At 36.7% G+C, this 17408-nt stretch overlaps 1 protein-coding gene across 1 annotated transcript in view; it reads right to left on the reverse strand.

Moving 5' to 3' along the window:
- Positions 1-17408, reverse strand: part of LOC121420209 — a 32988-nt gene that overhangs the window by 5121 nt on the left and 10459 nt on the right. The window contains exons 5-12 of the mRNA XM_041614764.1: positions 16874-17254; positions 15151-15282; positions 14653-14727; positions 13762-13842; positions 10102-10278; positions 9488-9652; positions 6300-6381; positions 5040-5110 (exon numbers count right to left, since the gene is read on the reverse strand). Coding sequence (XP_041470698.1) covers positions 5040-5110; positions 6300-6381; positions 9488-9652; positions 10102-10278; positions 13762-13842; positions 14653-14727; positions 15151-15282; positions 16874-17254 — 1164 coding nt within the window. The remainder of the gene's footprint in view (positions 1-5039; positions 5111-6299; positions 6382-9487; positions 9653-10101; positions 10279-13761; positions 13843-14652; positions 14728-15150; positions 15283-16873; positions 17255-17408) is intronic.

A 17408-nucleotide genomic window follows, 5' to 3' on the forward strand; every position in this document is an offset into this window, starting at 1 on the left:
CAATTTGAGTACAGTTTCTATGAAATTTAGCTGCCAAACTCACAGACTTTTGAGTACAAACTTGAGGTTTCTAAAAAAGCCACCTTTTCTGCGTCCGTACGACACATTACTATTTTAAATCTGTATTATACAGGATGTGAATTCAAGTCATGTTAAGTCTTGGTTTTTCTAACACTCTGGTAGTACTTGGTGATCACCTATAGCTACTGGAATATTTTTTGTTTCTCTTGTCAAAAACTGTAAAATGTTCTCTAAATGTCCCGTACGACACTATGGAATCAATCATAACGTTTTTGGGGTTCAATTATTCATAAAATGCCATTATTGCGATCGTGAATCACAAGCTAAAACTTTAGGTTCCGAGCAGATTTCTGCTGTCATTAAAAAGATGTGCATCTAACTAAAGAATTAACACGGGCGCAAAACGCGAGCTTAAACATACTGACCAGAAAAGGAAAGCATTTAGTGACCTTTTTAGGATGCATATTTCACCAATCGAACGAGAGTGCCAAGCGCAAGCTGAAAATTTTCAATATTCCAGCCTGAAAACTTAACTTGTATACTTTAAAAAGAGTATTTTATTTCGAAAAAACATGAAAAACGGCATATTTATTTTGAAAAAGGAACTTTCCCATTTTGGAAAATATTAATTTCCCTGTTTTTTTATTTTATTTTTGATGTTCCCTGCCTCCCTCCCGGCGGATCCAACTTTCGTCAAATAGAGGGGGGTGGGGGCAAATTTTGGCCATATTTTCCTTGATCGGCAGTTTAAAGTTGATTTTTGTTTGTTTCTTTGAAAGGGTAGTCCTTACAGTCAATAATTAGCTTTATCCTTATAAAATAAAATAAATATGTAATAACATGATAAACCCCTTTTAAATAATGCGAGCTATATATTTTTGTTAATATGATGGGCAATATGTTTGTGATCTTCAAAGCGAGATGCCTATGTAACTAAATTTAGATAATAACTGCTAGCAAGAAGCGCGAACAGAATTTTTAAATATATATAAGCTCTGACCTGATCTAAAGGGACATTTTAAGAACTTTTTGCAATTAGCCATGAAGACGATGTGTGTTTTAACCAATGGCGGCGGAACGTAATTTTTTTTTTTTTGGGGGGGGGGGGCAGAGCAAAAAAAAGGGGGCCAATAGGGACAATTTGGTGCAAACGGATATTTTACAACGACCCACCATTAGATTATCATCTGTGTAAAGAGGTTGTGTGTTTTGTAGTAACTAAATTGAGCACAATTTTTTAAGTGATCACTAAAGTTATATATTTACGTTTCATTTCTGCGAGCGTAGAGAGCAAGCGGTTTGGGGGAAGAAGTCAAATATGAAGATGTAAAATTCACCTTTTTGGTCAATTACTGTTAAAAGGGCATCCTTGTGAGATGTTGCGAGCGAATCACGTGCTCAAACTTTTGGAAATTTCATGTGGGCCTAGAATGATAACATTGATATAGATATTATTTACCCAGGGAAGCCACTTTCTCCCAGCTATTATTATTTTTTTTTACATGAATGCTTATAATGTCCAGTTTTCAGATTGGAAAATCGGAAAAATTTGGCTCACGTTTCTCGCTCGCATCAAGTATTGTTTATTGAGGAACTCATTCTATTCCTGGTTACAAAAAAGAAATATGAAATGTCCAGTTTTCAGGTTGGAATATCACAAATTTTAAGCTTGCGGTTCGCGCTCTCATTATTTAGTTCGTGAGATATATATTCTATTCATGAGTCACTAAATGCAGTCCTTAAAAGATTACTTTCTGAAGCCTGTTGCATAAAACTTTTTACCTGAGAAAACTCTGGTAAAAAAATGAAAACTAAGGTTACTCTGATTTCCGCCATTGACTTTAGCACAGGGCAAAAACTCCTGTAAAAACAACCTGAGTTTTCTCAGGTAAAAAGTTTCGTGCAACGTGCCCCAGGTCAGTATATAACCAAATTACACCTCGCCCTCGCATTAATTCTTTAGAAAGATACACATCTTTCTCATGATTACAAAAAAATGCTCTGAATGGTGACTTCACGTCTTGTTACATGAAATGTCTACTAGTTTGAGCTTGCGATTCGCTTTCAACATCTCACAAGGATCATTATTAGTATTTTTATTTTTATTACCAGCAGAAGCTGTTATCAAAAATGACATCCCCTCCAATACAAATCCTATTATCTAGAGGTTGCTCGCACGCTTCCAACACACTTGATCCCTGCATCTTTAATTAAACCATTTGCTTAACTAGGCAGCAATTGCTCAGATAAAATCGAAATTAGCCTATGCTTGATCAGGGTGCCTACATTCTTAATGAAATACATGCTTTGGCCCCAACATGCCCAACACACGCATGAATCATCGATCGTTATTACTATCATTGCATAATATCGTGTAATGACAACATCGTTTTTGTTACCAAAATGAATTATTTTCATTTTCGGAAATACGAACCTTATTTAATTTTTGGATTAACGAACCTTATTTCGTTTTCGGATTAACGAACCTTATTTCGTTTTCGGATTAACGAACCTTATTTCGTTTTCGGATTAACGAACCTTTGGAACAACGAACCTTATTTCGTTTTCGGATTAACGAACCTTCGGAAAACGAACCTTATTTCGTTTTCGGATTAACGAACCTTCGGAATTACGAACCTTATTTCGTTTTCGGATTGACGAACCTTCGGAATTACGAACCTTCGGAAATACGAACCTTTGGAATAACCGAACCTTCGGAATTACGAAGCTTCGGAATTACGAATGTATGCGCTTTTTTAATCTGATACTTGCTAAATATCAAGCAATAATGCTTACAAGCAAACAGAGGACCGCAGGCTTTTATCTTGGTTAAGGTCATTTCCGAGGACCCGGTGGGTGCTTTATCATTATAAAAGCTGTTCGTAAGTTAAAGTTTATGGTTAAGTCAAGTTGTCTTGACTGTCAAAGCTGTAAAATTTAAATATTGTAAAATTAAAACAATAAAAAGTAAAAGAAATAGTGAGTGACGGATATCATCGACTTTCTCATTTGCATATCGCTGAGTTGTGCATTTAACAGTTTTGTGAAAAATAAGCGAAATGTCATAACTTTCTTATTTTACATCCGATTTCGATGACATTTGCAGCGTTATGTATGTTTGATTTTTTTCTATCGTATCAAATCGACAATCTTTCTTGGGTGGACTTGAACTTTAAGAATGATGTTTGTTTATCTGCTTTTATTTTTCTGCATTAAAATAATGCAATATCAATGGGGCATAATTATATACAACATACAAAATAATCCATAAAATAAACAATGTAGTCATACATAATGAATTTACAAAATAATGATGCGAGCATAATCTTAAAAATAATCATACTAATAATGATACTATATAGGTGTTGAAAAACTACACAGCAAAAACTGTGGTGTTAACCGGTGTACATAGAGAACCATACCAGTCAGTTTACACCGGTGTTAAATTGGTGGTGTTAGTTTGACACCTCATATCAATTTGTTGTGTACAAAAAACGCTCCTTTTATAAGGCATAGAAATGGGACGTTTAACGCACAGTCACTAATACGCGCCGCTGTCTTCGCATCGTGCAGGCAATCTACGTGTATAGTGGCGGGCTGCTACATTGCGGTGCAGGGGTGTTCAACTTACATATCGTGAGCGCACTCAGCTGCGTGTTTTCACTTCTTCTCCTTTCTCTCCTTTTCTTGTCATTTTTCCTCGCATTACTTGTTTTCATAAATTTCCCTCTCACTTTCCTTGTTTTCTCACTCCCTTCAGTTTTGTAACTCTTCTTGATCACTTGCATTCATTGGCACACCCCCGGTCAAAAATGGTACGGTCCTATCCAACATACACTCAAGTCGTCGCTGTACGAATAATGAAAACGTGCAAAATTCTTCACGCGCTGCGTTGCCTAGCTATGCGTGTGTACTGTGTACACACAATGCCATCGGCTGAACCCGCCAAACTATAGTGACCAATTATTGCAAAAGCTTTTGCAAATGTGAAAAGTGACAGAGGTTTTTTTTATCCAATCAAAATAATTCTTAGGTATTCGCAATCTACAGCATTTTCTGCAAAATGTCTTTTTTTGATAGGGTCTATTGTGACGTATATATTTTTTTACAACAATGTGAAGTCGCACCAAACGTTTCGTTTCCTGCACTTGCCCATTGGCTCATGTACAAATGGATTTCCAAAATCATCAAGAAAGGTTCCAAAAACCTCAAAAGTGACAGAACTTAATTTGACTAAAATTAAATGAAAATCATATCATGTTCAAGGTGAGAATCTGCTCTATTCTATTCTGTTTTGATAGATCACCTTGTTGACGTGTTTGGGAGATATCTTAGCAAATCCGTCAAAAAAGGCGTATTTTTCTATTATTCTCCATAGGGAAATAATTTAACACGCTACGCACTGCAAAAAAGGAGCGCAAACAAATTGATATGATAGGTGTTATTACAACACCTTTTGTTTCATTTACACTCTTTAGTGTTATGTTTAATCTCTAGGGTGTACTTTTAACACCTCAGGGTGTGGTCCTTTATTAACACCTATTGGTGTCAGTTTTAACAACGCAGTTTTTACAGTGTAGTGTGTCGTAAGAGAACGATGCATACTATAGAAACAATCCCTAGAAGTATTATAAAGCATTATTATTAGTATGATTATGAACGCAGGAGACCGCCATCGTGAGTGGTAAAGCAGGACTGGCGACCATTTTTTTGAACTGAATAAGGACCTTAAAAATACTTTACCACAAAATTTTCTTTTAAAATTAATCATAAAAAATGTAACTAGAGAATGAGGAAGTGGAATATAAATTTAGTTTTTACATGGTTGGTGATTTTGTGATAAAACATAGAAGAAAACTGCTTTTTGCATCAATCAAAATAATTTAGCACGTCATGTCTAGTCGACATTCAATTAAAACCTAGTTTTAAAATGGTAAAAAATATCACCGTTCCTGGATTAGATGACCCCAAATTCATTTTCAATGGGGGAAATATAAAATTTACATAGTTTTACATACCAAAGGAATCATTAACAGCTTGAGTAAAGGCACTGATAAACCTTAGAGTGTCATCAAACTTAACTGGGCCACTGTATTGATAAAAGAGAAAATGATGGTTAGCACTGCAAAAACGCCGGTGTTAGTTTAACACCAGCCCGGAACCTATATGTCCACACCAGAGCAGTATTTAAACATCATTAGTTCGGAATAAAACCGATGCCGTGTTAATACTAATTGGTGTTGTATAAACACCTATCTTGTGTTAGATTAAAACCAAACTGGTGTTGTTTAACTCTTCTCTGGTGTAGACATAATAGATTCCGGACTGGTGTTGAATTAAAACTGGCGTTTTTGCATTATAATGATAAGAATGACAACGATATTGATCAAGATGGGAGGGAGGGGGGCACTTTGTTAAATATTTTGTTATCTTCGACAACAAACGGATGAACATATCATTACTCTCTTCGATAAATAAAAAAAGTTTCAAAGTCTTAAAATTCTCGATGTTTGCCTCAGAATTTGACACACGCGTAATCAAAACTCAATCTTACAAATCATTCATGTTTTTAAACGACAATCTTTGGGAATATATATAACAATTATAGCCATATAATCAACTGGGAGGCGGCATCTTCCGGGCAGCGTTTCATGAAAGGAGTTTTCACTAGACATTTATCCGACAAATTCTGTTTACTCCGACAGTTACTATGGTAACAGCGCCTCTCAAACAATCACAATCAAGGAAAGTTGTCAAACTTGACAACTTGTCGGACTAAAATGTTGATGAAACGCTCCCCCATCGCGTAAAAATAATTTGTAAACATGCATAATTTTAATGGAAAAACGTTAAAATGTTTTTTCTCTGTTATTCCTCATATTGGATTTTTCTGCATTTTTTAAAATGTCAGATCCTATTTTTTTGGTGTAAATCATAATCTTTCAGCCTGGAGTAAACCTCTGTCAGAGTTAATAGTACAAAATGACAGTTTGCCCCCCACAGAAATTTAAGCGTGGCGCGCGCCATGCTAGTAACTAGCGTGCGACTAGCAGGGCGCTCGCTCAATAAGCGAGTACATGCTAGCGAACAATCCCTGTTCGCTAAAAGATCGCATGACTATTACTCTGCGCGCATGTTATCTTATTAAGCTAACCGCATGCTAGTTACTAGCATGCCGCAAGCTTGTCGCACACTTGTCGCAAGCTTGAAAATTTCTGTGTGTGTGTATGTGTGTGTGTGTGTGTGTGGGGGGGGGGGTGTTGAAAGAAAGTATTTACCTTGGATCGCACACGATGACCGGACAGTGAATCTTTTTTCCTCCCTTTACTTTATCCTGTGGATTCAGTCCACGTTTTCCACCTGGGTACGAAATTGATTAAACGTCAATTTATATAACGATGTCATTCGCTATTTAACTATAGGGGAAGGCGGGGTAAGTTGAGCATAGGGGCAAGTTGAGCCACCAGCCCCAGGCCAATAATGAATGAGTCAGACATTGTGGTGGTGTCATGTATTGATGACCCATAGCATAACCCCTAACCCCACCACATTGTTTCCAACTTTGAAACAAAAAGTAGTTTCAGCCAAAAAAGTAAAAAAGAGTGTGAAATAGTTAAGTGCTTTATAAACACACACGTCTCTAAATATAATAAAGACATGATAACAATATTATTAGTCCAGGTATGGATCTTCATTCTTGTCATAGTCTTTTATATGATGAATGCATAATAAATGTGTGGATACAAAATTATCGCACTAAGTTCGGACTGGGGTAAGTTGAGCCAAATAGCATGGGGCAAGTTGAGCCATGGTAATTCCTATGGTAATGTATCTTAAAAAACAAACAAACCATAAAAATAGATTGAAATGCAGGCTGAAAGGAGCAAATTTACATGACTGCTCTTTTCCTTTTACAGGATGTTAGTATTTATAGAGAATTAGCAAGTGAAAAGACTTTAAACAAAAAATTGACATGCTGGTTCTCCCCCCATACATTTTGTACATAGTTTTTGTGGCTCAACTTACCCCAGAAGGTGGCTCAAACTTACCCCATATATGGGGCAAGTTGAGCCATTTGACATCGGTTTTTTCAAAGGTCACGATGACTTTCAGTGTTGGGGTAGAAAGTTGTATATAGGTGGAAAATATTTCAGAAGAATGATATTCAAGGCAAGGTACATATTTCGACAAGATTATTAATCATATCAATTCTAACATGCAAAAAGCAAAAACTGTCACAACTTACCCCGCCTTCCCCTACTATTTGGACAGTTTATCAATTTTATCAACTGTGTGATTTCCAACTATGGTGAATTTATGTACAACACTGTTAAAAATACCCTGATTTTACAGAACAATAAAGACTATTTTGCAAAAAGCAATCACAGAATCATTCTGTAAATTCATAAAACAGCGATTTTTCTGCAATTTAACATATCAGGTTTGTTTAAAAAGGGGGAAAGGGTGTTTTATTAAAGGAAATTTGTAAGGTTCCATACACCCAATACCAATTTCCTGTAAGATTACGCAATTTGGTAAGATTACAGGTGTTCTCGAGTCTCTGCTGCAGGAACTTCTTTTATTTTAAGGACAAATTTTCTAACAGTGAAGGTAATCCCCTTCCGTGTCGTATTTTGTTTGTTTATTCTTCTATATATTATAAATTTTGTGTGATTTTGTTGGTATATGAAAAGAAATGAAAGAATTGAATTTTTCTCACTGTATAATTCTTTACGAATGTAAGGAAAGTTAATACTGCTAGTAATGACCACACAAGCCCTGTGCTTTGCGTTATAATTATAACTGTGATAGTTTTATAACAGAACAAAACCAACAGGTTAAATGATATAGTCCTTAGAATTTCTATATATTTCCTAATTTAATGTACTTTGCAAACAAAATAAGTTTGAAGGAATATTCACCACGAGGGAAACACTCTACAACGCACCAATTCCTTTGAAAATGCAATTAAAATCACAAAGGAGAGCGAAGAGGCTTTTGTCGAAAGTTGGCGGACTGGGACAGCAGATTATTTGATGATGTGCACCGAACGAACAATTGCAAATGTTTCGTTGTCCAGAGTCAAGAGATTCCGATGCTGTCTTGGTCCACCAACTTTCGACAAAAGCCTTTCAGCTCTCCATTGTGACTCCACATGCATTTCCAAAGGAATTGGTGTGTTGTCAGGGGGGGGGGGGGGGCACCAGCAAAAGTTTTGAGTTACTACTCCGGTATACTGACTTACTGGGGAAAAAAGTATAGGCCTATGGATCTCATTGATCAAATAACGCGAGCGCGAGCTGAACATTTTGGATGTGCAGAACTAAAAAAGGGACATTTTAAGCAATTTATTTTAAATAACGGTACGTAACTAGACACTAAACAAACAATGCGAACTTAAACATGGACATATTAAGGACTATTCTTTCGGAATTCATAAAGCATACATGTCTCACCAGCCATCTATTTTTCAAAGAATTACATCTAAAAACACGAAGAACGTTTGTAGTCGTTGTAATCATGAATATGGCATGTATATTACTAATCAAATATTGCTAACACGCAGCGCGTGCTATTTTTTTTATATTCAGACCTTAAGGCTTGTTTGTATGAATTTATTAAGACGTATTTCACTAACTAAAACAGCGTGAGTGCGAAGCGCGAGCTTAAAACTTTTGATATTTAGACACGAAAAGGGACATTTTAAAGATTGTTTTTAGGAATTCACGAAGAGCAGACATATATCACCAATCTACTAATGCGAACATAAGCATGGACTAGAAATGTTATATATTCAGATCTTAAAATCTTCCCCCGTTTATTTGCGAGCCGAAGTTACGCAACTGTGAACAGCCACCCCCAAATCAAGAATAGGTCACCATGGAAGGTTTTCTGTAAATAACCGAAATTTGGTAATCACAAAACAGAAATAAAAATGGCTTATCTGAAAACCAATTCTTCAAAATCGAAACTTCATGTCGTGAAGTTAAATACAAAATAAAAAAAAAGTACGAGAGGTTTTTTGACACAGGTTTTTGCGGACTGCTAGGAAGTTTCAATGAGATTGTACAGTTTGCAGGGTCCTGTAATACAGAGGTTAGCAATTAATCGTACTCTTGATTTTCACGATTGATTGTACATTGTAGTCAATGCAATCAATCATAGAAAATTGTTCTACGATCATTGCTAAGTTTTGTGTTCTGGGCCCCAGATCTCATGCCTGAATGAACAAGAAACTTTAAATGTTTTCTCCTTATTTCTTGAAGTCCTTATTTTCTTCTGCATTCCTACCATTTGTTTGGGTAGTTGTTGATCACTTTTCAGAAGTTGAAAGTTGTTTATCATTTAATAGCTTAGGATGTGCTTATTCAAACTCAATTAAAGTCGCAAAATTTATTTTGGGGTGACCGATTGTTTTCCGATGACTAGTCAAAAATTGAAGATAAATATTCAAATGGTAACTTACGAATCTGAGGCATGAGGTCTTTCTCGATCTGTTTAATGTTGAGGTCCATCATTCCTCTATTGTCTACTACGTGTATGTATTCTGTTAGCTGAATGACATCTCGGAACTTGGTCTCACTACCCCCTTGTTCTCTGTCAGCCTCGATCGAAACGTTTTTATACTCATCTATAACAACAAAATCATAGAAAGTGATAAAGTTACATTCCTAGTTGATTTAAGCTTTGATTGAAACAATAAACATTCTTATACTCATCTTTAACAACGAAGACACAGAAAGTGATACACTTACATTCCGAAAAGGTTGGTGTCCTAGGAGAGCTACAACCTACAATGTTTTAACGTCGTTATTTTATGGTGTTATTTGAAAAAAATATCACCTTAGGGTCTGAACACCAAAGAGTGACAGTAACGACCAAATGTGTTGTAATATCACCCATAGGAGTTGAACTAACACTGTTAATATAACACCATGAACACTGGATTAAAATGACTAATGTGGCCCATCTTGGAAAATCTGCACCGGTTAACACCGCAATTTTTGCTGTGTTCCGGTTGTGATACAAAGGTTTTGGGTTTATGGAAAAGGGTGGATTCGTTAAAGGGGTATCACCTACTCGTTAGAGCGAAGTTCAATGAATTGATGAACGATGACTTCCCAGCACCCATAACGCCGAAAACACCGATGTGGACAGACGAGTCAGGTATGTCGACCCGTGCCAGTCCCGTTAGTCTGCCAGGTCGATATTTCTCGAGCTTTTCTCGAAGTTCTTTCAATTCTGTCTCTTCCGCAGCTGACAAAAATTAACATAAACAATGATCGATAATTCTTGTTACGTTTTACTTATGATATTTCGGATTAGCTTATTTAGCTATTTAATTACCACCATGTCCTCAGAACATAGTTGTAAAGTCTCTTAACCATCATGTCCTCAGAGCATAATTGTAAAGTCTCTTAACCATCATGTCCTCAGAACATAGTTGTAAAGTCTCTTAACCATCATGTCCACAGAGCATAGTTGTAAAGTCTCTTAACCATCATGTCCCCAGAGCATAGTTGTAAAGTATCTTAATCATCATGTCCTCAGAGCATAGTTGTAAAGTCTCTTAACCATCATGTCCTCAGAGCATAGTTGTAAAGTCTCTTAACCATCATGTCCTCAGAGCATAGTTGTAAAGTCTCTTAACCATCATGTCCTCAGAACATAGTTGTAAAGTCTCTTAACCATCATGTCCTCAGAGCATAGTTGTAAAGTCTCTTAACCATCATGGTCTCAGAGCATAGTTGTAAAGTTTCTTAACCATCATGTCCTCAGAGCATAGTTGTAAAGTCTCTTAACCATCATGTCCTCAGAGCATAGTTGTAAAGTCTCTTAACCATCATGTCCTCAGAGCATAGTCTCTTAACCATCATGTCCTCAGAGCATAGTTGTAAAGTCTCTTAACCATCATGTCCTCAGAGCATAGTTGTAAAGTCTCTTAACCATCATGTCCTCAGAGCATAGTTGTAAAGTCTCTTAACCATCATGTCCTCAGAGCATGATTGTAAAGTCTCTTTACCATAATGTCCTCAGAGCATAGTTGTAAAGTCTCTTAACCATCATGTCCTCAGAGCATAGTTGTAAAGTCTCTTAACCATCATGTCCTCGGAGCATAGTTGTAAAGTCTCTCAACCAACATGTCCTCAGAACATAGTTGTAAAGTCTCTTAATTACCATCATGTCCTCAGAGCATAGTTGTAAAGTATCTTAACCATCATGTTCTCAGAGCATAGTTGTAAAGTTTCTTAACCATCATGTCCTCAGAGCATAGTTGTAAAGTCTCTTAACCACCATGTCCTCAGAGCATAGTTGTAAAGTCTCTTAACCATCATGTCCTCAGAGCATAGTCTAATAACCATCATGTCCTCAGAGCATAGTTGTAAAGTCTCTTAACCATCATGTCCTCAGAGCATAGTTGTAAAGTCTCTTAACCATCATGTCCTCAGAGCATAGTTGTAAAGTCTCTTAACCATCATGTCCTCAGAGCATGATTGTAAAGTGTCTTTACCATAATATCCTCAGAGCATAGTTATAAAGTCTCTTAACCATCATGTCCTCAGAGCATAGTTGTAAAGTCTCTTAACCATCATGTCCTCGGGGCATAGTTGTAAATTCTCTCAACCAACATGTCCTCAGAGCATAGTTGTAAAGTCTCTTAACCATCATGTCCTCAGAGCATAGTTGTAAAGTTTCTCAACCATCATGGTCTCAGAGCATAGTTGTAAAGTTTCTTAACCATCATGTCCTCAGAGCATAGTTGTAAAGTCTCTTAACCATCATGTCCTCAGAGCATAGTTGTAAAGTCTCTTAACCATCATGTCCTCAGAGCATAGTCTAATAACCATCATGTCCTCAGAGCATAGTCTCTTAACCATCATGTCCTTAGAGCATATTTTAAAGTCTCTTAACCATCATGTCCTCGGAGCATAGTTGTAAAGTCTTTTAAGCAACATGTCCTCAGAGCATAGTTGTAAAGTCTCTTTACCATCATGTCCTCAGAGCATAGTTATAAAGTCTCTTAACCATCATGTCCTCAGAGCATAGTTGTTAAGAGACTTTACAACTATGTTCTGAGGATACGATGGTTGAGAGACTTTACAACTATGCTCTGAGGACATGATGGTTAAGAGACTTTACAACTATGTTCTGAGGACATGATGGTTAAGAGACTTTACAACTATGTTCTGAGGACATGATGGTTGAGAGACTTTACAACTATGCTCTGAGGATATGATGGTTAAGAGACTTTACAACTATGCTCTGAGGACATGATGGTTAAGAGACTTTACAACTATGCTCTGAGGACATGATGGTTAAGAGTATTTACAACTATGCCCCGAGGACATGATGGTTAAGAGACTTTACAACTATGCTCTGAGGACATGATGGTTAAGAGACTTTACAACTATGCTCTGAGGACATGATGGTTAAGAGACTTTACAACTATGCCCCGAGGTCATGATGGTTGAGAGACTTTACAACTATGCTCTGAGGACATGATGGTTAAGAGACTTTACAACTATGCTCTGAGGACATGATGGTTAAGAGACTTTACAACTATGCTCTGAGGACATGATGGTTAAGAGACTTTACAACTATGCTCTGAGGACATGATGGTTAAGAGACTTTACAACTATGCCCCGAGGACATGATGGTTAAGAGACTTTACAACTATGCTCTGAGGACATGATGGTTAAGAAACTTTACAACTATGCTCTGAGGACATGATGGTTAAGAGACTTTACAACTATGCTCTGAGGACATGATGGTTAAGAGACTTTACAACTATGCTCTGAGGACATAGATTTGTTAACTATGCATAGCAACCATATATGTTGTGAGGACATGAATAATCAAAAGACCAGTTAAATGACTAACATCTATGTTTCCTGGAAACTCCGATACGTTAAAGACATGTTAGCTATACTCTACATTTATTTTTGAGGACATTGTCTAGTAAGAGACTCGTTATGTACACATAAAAAACCATCTATGTTTTCGAGGTGTGGTATGGTACGAGACCTGTAAACTACATATAACAACCATCTGCATTCCGAGGACATCGTCACACAAGAAACTTGTTAACTGTCAGTGACTATAGAAAAAAGTGCTCTGATTGGATTGTTCTGTAAGAGACATGTTAACTACACATTACAACCATTGATATTATTTCAAGCATAGCAATCATCTATGTTCTGAGGATATTGACCGGTAATATACTCGTTATCTAGGGCTATTGTAACAACAGTCTATGTTCTGAGGACATCGTTGGGTAAAGGACTTGTTAATTATACGACCACTCAATTTATTTGGACATCTTCCAAACATAACAATCGTCGATGTTCTTGGGACATCCTGAGGACACCTGTAAGAGGTCATGGTTAGCTAGTACCAGTATGATAAACAGCTATTAACTGAGGACATCATTAAGTGTAAGTTTATTGTGGATGACACGTGAGGTCTTAACCAGTACCACATAGCCAGAGAAAATGTATGTGAATCCGGAGATGAGTTCTGGAAACGACAAGACTTTCTCTTTAACTCGTAGTTTCTACAGTATTGCAGATAAAACACACACATACCCACACCCACCGGCTCTCTCTCTCTCAGACACACACACCCTCACACACCATTTCAACCCTCCAAACACACCCTTACACACAGATATAATCGCAATGGGCTTTTTTTAGCATATTCAAATCATGGTCAGTTCGTCGATCTAATCTGTACACTTACTCAGTCCTTTAACTTCTTCCAGATCGGTGCCACCCGACAAACCCACTTTGGTACCGCAACAGAACATCCAGCTAATACAATCTGAAAAGATAAGACATTGGTGACGCTGATATGGATAATACCAGTCGAGATCATGTTGTTCTACTTCACTTGACTTGAACTTTATGTCAAAATATATGGGCGGCCAGTATGCCAATCAATTACTTTTATTTAATCAATATGTTGATTTTTACCGTATTCGAATTAAAACGTGATATTATTAGCGTTGCTTTCTCAAGTTTTGCTAAAAAAGTCTGTCACAATTCCGGTTCACAAACATGTTATTTAGAGTTAATATTCGGAACTTCAACACATCTGAATAGACACAGAACAGCAATTATATAAAGAGTCTCTGCAGTATCTTCTGGAGACCAGGGAGTAGCTAGAGATTATTAAATTCATTACATTCCTCATAATAGGTACATCGTGATTGTAAAACAAACTTTACACGTCTTTATATTCATGATAACACTGCTGGAAAGAACGTTGTCACGCAGTGTGTTCACACTGTGTTTAAAGTGTGTTCACAGTGCATTCACAGTGAGTTCACATTGTGTTTTCAGTGCGTCCACAGTGTGTTTACCTTTCCGACTATGGGAGGATGTGATTAAAACTTTTTAATATGCTCAACTTTAACAGCGTGAAGATATTTTCACACTGTGGACACACTTTGTTCACGGTTGTTCACAACATGGTCAACTATGTGGTTATGAATATGTGATTCAACTGTTGAAATCCACGTATTTTAAATCCGAAGGTGATTTCACATTGTGCTTCACACTGTGAACACACTGTGGGAGATTGTGATATTGAATCGTTGTGTCAATCAAGATCATTCAAAAGTAAAGTTACCTTTGGATAATGGCAATCTAAAGCCAAATCTGCTTCTCGGTTCGCCATTGGCTTGAGACTCGACCTCGGAGTAACCTTAACAAAAACAACAACAAAACATACCTTTAAATCCTAAAGCGCGCAACGAAGAATTTAAATAAACATAAAGTCTCTCTTAAACCTCTGTGAAACATCCTCCTGGTGTTACTTTAGTCGATTTCATACCTACGATTATATCAATCGATTTTTGTTTATAAGCTATATGCGAAATGATAGTCTTTTCTACTATGAACATTATGGAAACGTGAATACTAATGATAAGTGATAGTAATATAGTAAAAAATAATAAATTAACAGAAGGATATCTTAGAGAAAGAGGATAATAGAACATCCGGATGGGTGTTTCATAAAGCTGTTCGTGAGTTAAGAACGACTTTAAGAACGACTGTTGATCCTTTCCTACGTGCTAAATAATCACCAACATATAATGGTGAACATCATAAAATACTAAACATTTACCTGACTCAGTTTGGCTTTTATGATACTGCCACCACCTAACAACGATGAATATCAGGAACACAAGAACAGCCAGGAAAATGATGACGATGAAAATGATTTCAACCGGTGGTCCTTTCATTTTCGATGGGGGTGCTTAAATACCACACAAAGAAAAATGGCATTAATGGTAAAAATAGTAATCACAATACTACTACTATTACTAATGATATAAGCAATCATAATGATAATAAAGTAATAGAAATAGTAACAATAATACGAACATTGAAATGTACAAAGCGCATTACATAGAGAAGAAAAAGTAGGCTTATTTGCTACAAAACAAACATATATGTATATGCGAATTGATATCAAAGAAAATTGAAACATATTGTAAGATTTTCCTTGAATACATCTAGTGGAAGTGCGTTCTTTGTAGAGTTAGGGGTTATTGGACTATTGGAACAGTTCTAAGAAACGCGAAACAGAGCTGAGGGCGTTTGGTTGCTTTAAAAGTAACAAATACGTGAACTTATCTTAATGCCTGAGAAAAATGAATTATTTGAATTTGTTTTATAAAATAGAGATTTGGATCCTTGTGATTTGATGGACCATCTTCATACTAAAGCCATAAGCGGTTAACATATCCAGTCATTACTACTAGTATTTAGCAAATGTCCACATTTTTTTAAAATCAATTTTTTATTGATCCTTTTCATAAAAAATAAACATAACAAAACATCCATGAAGTAATGGACGTATTAACATTCAGATGACGTTGGCATAAAATATTTAACATACAAAATAGTAACACCTAACATACACAATTTATTATTCTCCCTAATTGCAAAGAAGGTAATCTGTTCGCTAATCACACTCCTCTCAGGATGAGATGAGGGACCAGTCCTAATTAAAAGACATTTCAATCTTTAAGAGTAAATTCTTATTTTTTTTAGTCTGCGTATTCTTACACTTTCACTCTAAAAAGGTAAAAATTCACTCTTGAAATCTTAATCCACCAGGACTAGTTCCTAATCACACAGGAGTGGGATTAGCGACCATAATTGTCTCCTTTGCCTTTAGAGAGTATAAGCTAAAAAGACTAGCCAGTAATAAATTTCCTCCAATCATTTCATTAGGATCCATGATGTGTCACCATCTACAAGATGCACTTTACCAAAACAGAGAGTGTGCGGTTCGGTGTTCAAATTTTCTAGGAGATAGGGTTTTTCCAAAGTCTGAAGGTAAAGAGGCAATACGAAGAAGACAAGATTTCTTGTTTCCTCATCCTAAATGATAGAGTTCTCAACAGCACAGAAAATGGACTGAGAAATGAAAGTCAAATGACAATGAACAGCTGGGTGGTCTTTGATGAAAATTGGTGAACCACAAAAAAGTTTCGTCCTAATTTTCGGAGCTGACGAAAAATTGCAAATTGTTGTCAGTCCGGAGAATAGGAGCGTTTCATGAAAAGTCTTGTCAGATGTCTTATCCGAAAAATCCTATTTCATCCTACAGTTGCCATAGTAACGATGCTTCTCAGCCAATCAAAATTAAGGAAAGTTGTCAGATCTGACAACTTTTCGGACGAAAATGTTGACGAAACGCTCCTCTCATGCGCAAATTTTCGACAAAGACCTCCCAGCTGTTCTTTGCAGTTGACAACATATTCATTTTTATTTGTTAAATCACCCGTCCGTCGCGGAATTAAGCTTCTCTGTTGTCATATTTTGGGGAACCTTCGTACCTTTTGGCTCTATGATTTGAACAATCACGGTTTGCTCTGCAGTGCCATCGACAGCAATCCCAGACGCGAGGCACTTGAAAGACATTGGGTGTGTTGAGGTTTGGTTCGTCGGCCGAGTAAGTGTGACCGCGGCGTCAAATCCGCCATCTTTCCTTGCTGTGATGATTGGTTTAAGTTTGGTTAGGTTCCTTGATCCTCCTTGCATGTCTTGCCAAAGCAGATCAACCTGTGGCTTGGCTCTTATGACTGAGCACTGAAGATTAAAAAATTCCTCATCCTTGGACACCTTGATCTCACAGGGTTCAGGAGTTGATTGATTCATTTCTCTCTCAGGATCATGCCTACAACCTGGGATCTGGATATACGGCTTCAAAGCACGAGCTAAATGAAATGAAATGAAATACAGCACAGATATTAAAAAGGAAATGAGAGATCATATACACGACAAAGTGATTTTTATTGGAAACAATAATAACATGAGTAAAGATAAGTGAATCTTAAAATTTACCATCCTTTTGTACACCATTAGGTAGCA

The sequence above is a fragment of the Lytechinus variegatus genome, chromosome 8, assembly GCF_018143015.1.
Source record: "Lytechinus variegatus isolate NC3 chromosome 8, Lvar_3.0, whole genome shotgun sequence".
Lineage (NCBI taxonomy): Eukaryota > Metazoa > Echinodermata > Echinoidea > Temnopleuroida > Toxopneustidae > Lytechinus > Lytechinus variegatus.